General features: G+C 34.8%; 1 protein-coding gene across 1 annotated transcript; it reads left to right on the forward strand.

Annotated features, from left to right (window-relative positions):
• Nucleotides 1-217: 217 nt before the first annotated feature.
• On the forward strand, nucleotides 218-1,231 carry LOC134963222 (olfactory receptor 6N1-like). Its single transcript, XM_063941598.1, has one exon. It carries the CDS (start codon nucleotides 218-220, stop codon nucleotides 1,229-1,231), a length of 1,014 nt encoding a protein of 337 aa, XP_063797668.1.
• The last annotated feature ends 236 nt before the right edge of the window (nucleotides 1,232-1,467 follow it).

The following is a 1,467-nucleotide window of genomic DNA, read 5'->3' on the forward strand; positions in this document are numbered from 1 at the left end:
CCCTTAACAAATCATTCCATTTATCATCTGTATTGAAATACGTTTTCATGTATCTTTTTTAAATTATGTTTCTTTTTTTAATTATATATAATACAGTACTTTTTGCCAAGCAACTCATTTATGTCTTTCCATATAAAAAATGTCACTTCTGTAAAAAACATTAATAGACTGAAAGAAAAACACACGTCTAATATAATTTATTTTCACAGTGGTTTGGATGACATTAAGTGGAGGCAGAGGCAACCAAACTGCAAAGCCAGAATTTACATTTGAGGGGTTTCCCTCTGGTCACAATGTGCAGATTGTCTTGTTCTTAACATTTTTATTAACTTATATCTTGACAGTCATAGCAAATTTTCTTATAATCATGATAGTAAAGGAGGCCCCCAACCTGCACATGCCTATGTATATGTTTATTGCTGCTCTTTCTTTCCTCGAAATCTGCTATGTCACTGTTACAACACCCAACATGCTATCCATTTTCATAGTTGAACATAAAAGAATCTCATTTGAAGGCTGCATGGTTCAGTTATATATTTTTTTCTCGCTTGGCTCTTCTGAATGTTTCCTCCTAACTGTCATGGCTGGTGATCGCTACTTGGCAATCTGTAATCCACTGAGATATTCATCTATAATGACATTAAAAGCTTGTGCACATCTGATACTTCTATGCTTTCTATGTGGGTTCTCTGCCTCAGTATTGACAATTACTTTTATTGCCACATTACACTTTTGTGGACCTAACAGAATAAATCACTTTTTTTGTGATTACCCTGCCCTACTTGCCCTGTCCTGTGTGGACAGTAGCACAACTGAAGTAGTATTTTTCACTCTCTCTTGGAGTATTGTCTTGACATGTTTTTTACTGACTATGACTTCCTATATTTGTATTGTTGTCACCATCGTAAACTCTGTGAGAGGGCAGAGAAAGACTTTCTCTACATGTGTGTCTCACTTAACTGTGGTGTCTATATTTTATGGAAGTGTGATCTTTATGTATGTAAGACCCAAGGCAAAGTATAATCTGAATAATGACAAAGTGGTGTCAGTGGTTTATTCTGTGGTCACTCCACTTTTAAACCCATTGATATATGCTCTGAGAAATAAAAACTTCCAAAGAGCAATTCAGCACTTTAGAAAGAAAAATATTTTACTTACTCTATTTTCAGGAGGACGAAACGATGGTAAATTCGGGGATGATTTAAAAACTTGCCAAAAATATCAGCAATGACCATGTGACTATGATGACATGCCAGCAATATAAACCTAGCATGTTAAATCCACAGAGCCAATATGCCACAGTACAGTATGGAGATATAATTTCCCATTTTGCCATGTATCACATTATATATTTATTTGGGAATAATGAATAACTGACTCGAGCTGACATTCATACCGAATGGGATTATCAGTCCACTCTCATTTCTTTTTAACTTCTCTACCATCACATTGAGTTTAAATCTATAT

This window comes from Pseudophryne corroboree, chromosome 1, assembly GCF_028390025.1.
Source record: "Pseudophryne corroboree isolate aPseCor3 chromosome 1, aPseCor3.hap2, whole genome shotgun sequence".
Lineage (NCBI taxonomy): Eukaryota > Metazoa > Chordata > Amphibia > Anura > Myobatrachidae > Pseudophryne > Pseudophryne corroboree.

What these genes read in the sequence shown, in the direction of transcription:
- LOC134963222 (XM_063941598.1), top strand. Translation starts at nt 218, where the DNA reads ATGACATTAAGTGGAGGCAGAGGCAACCAAACTGCAAAGCCAGAATTT.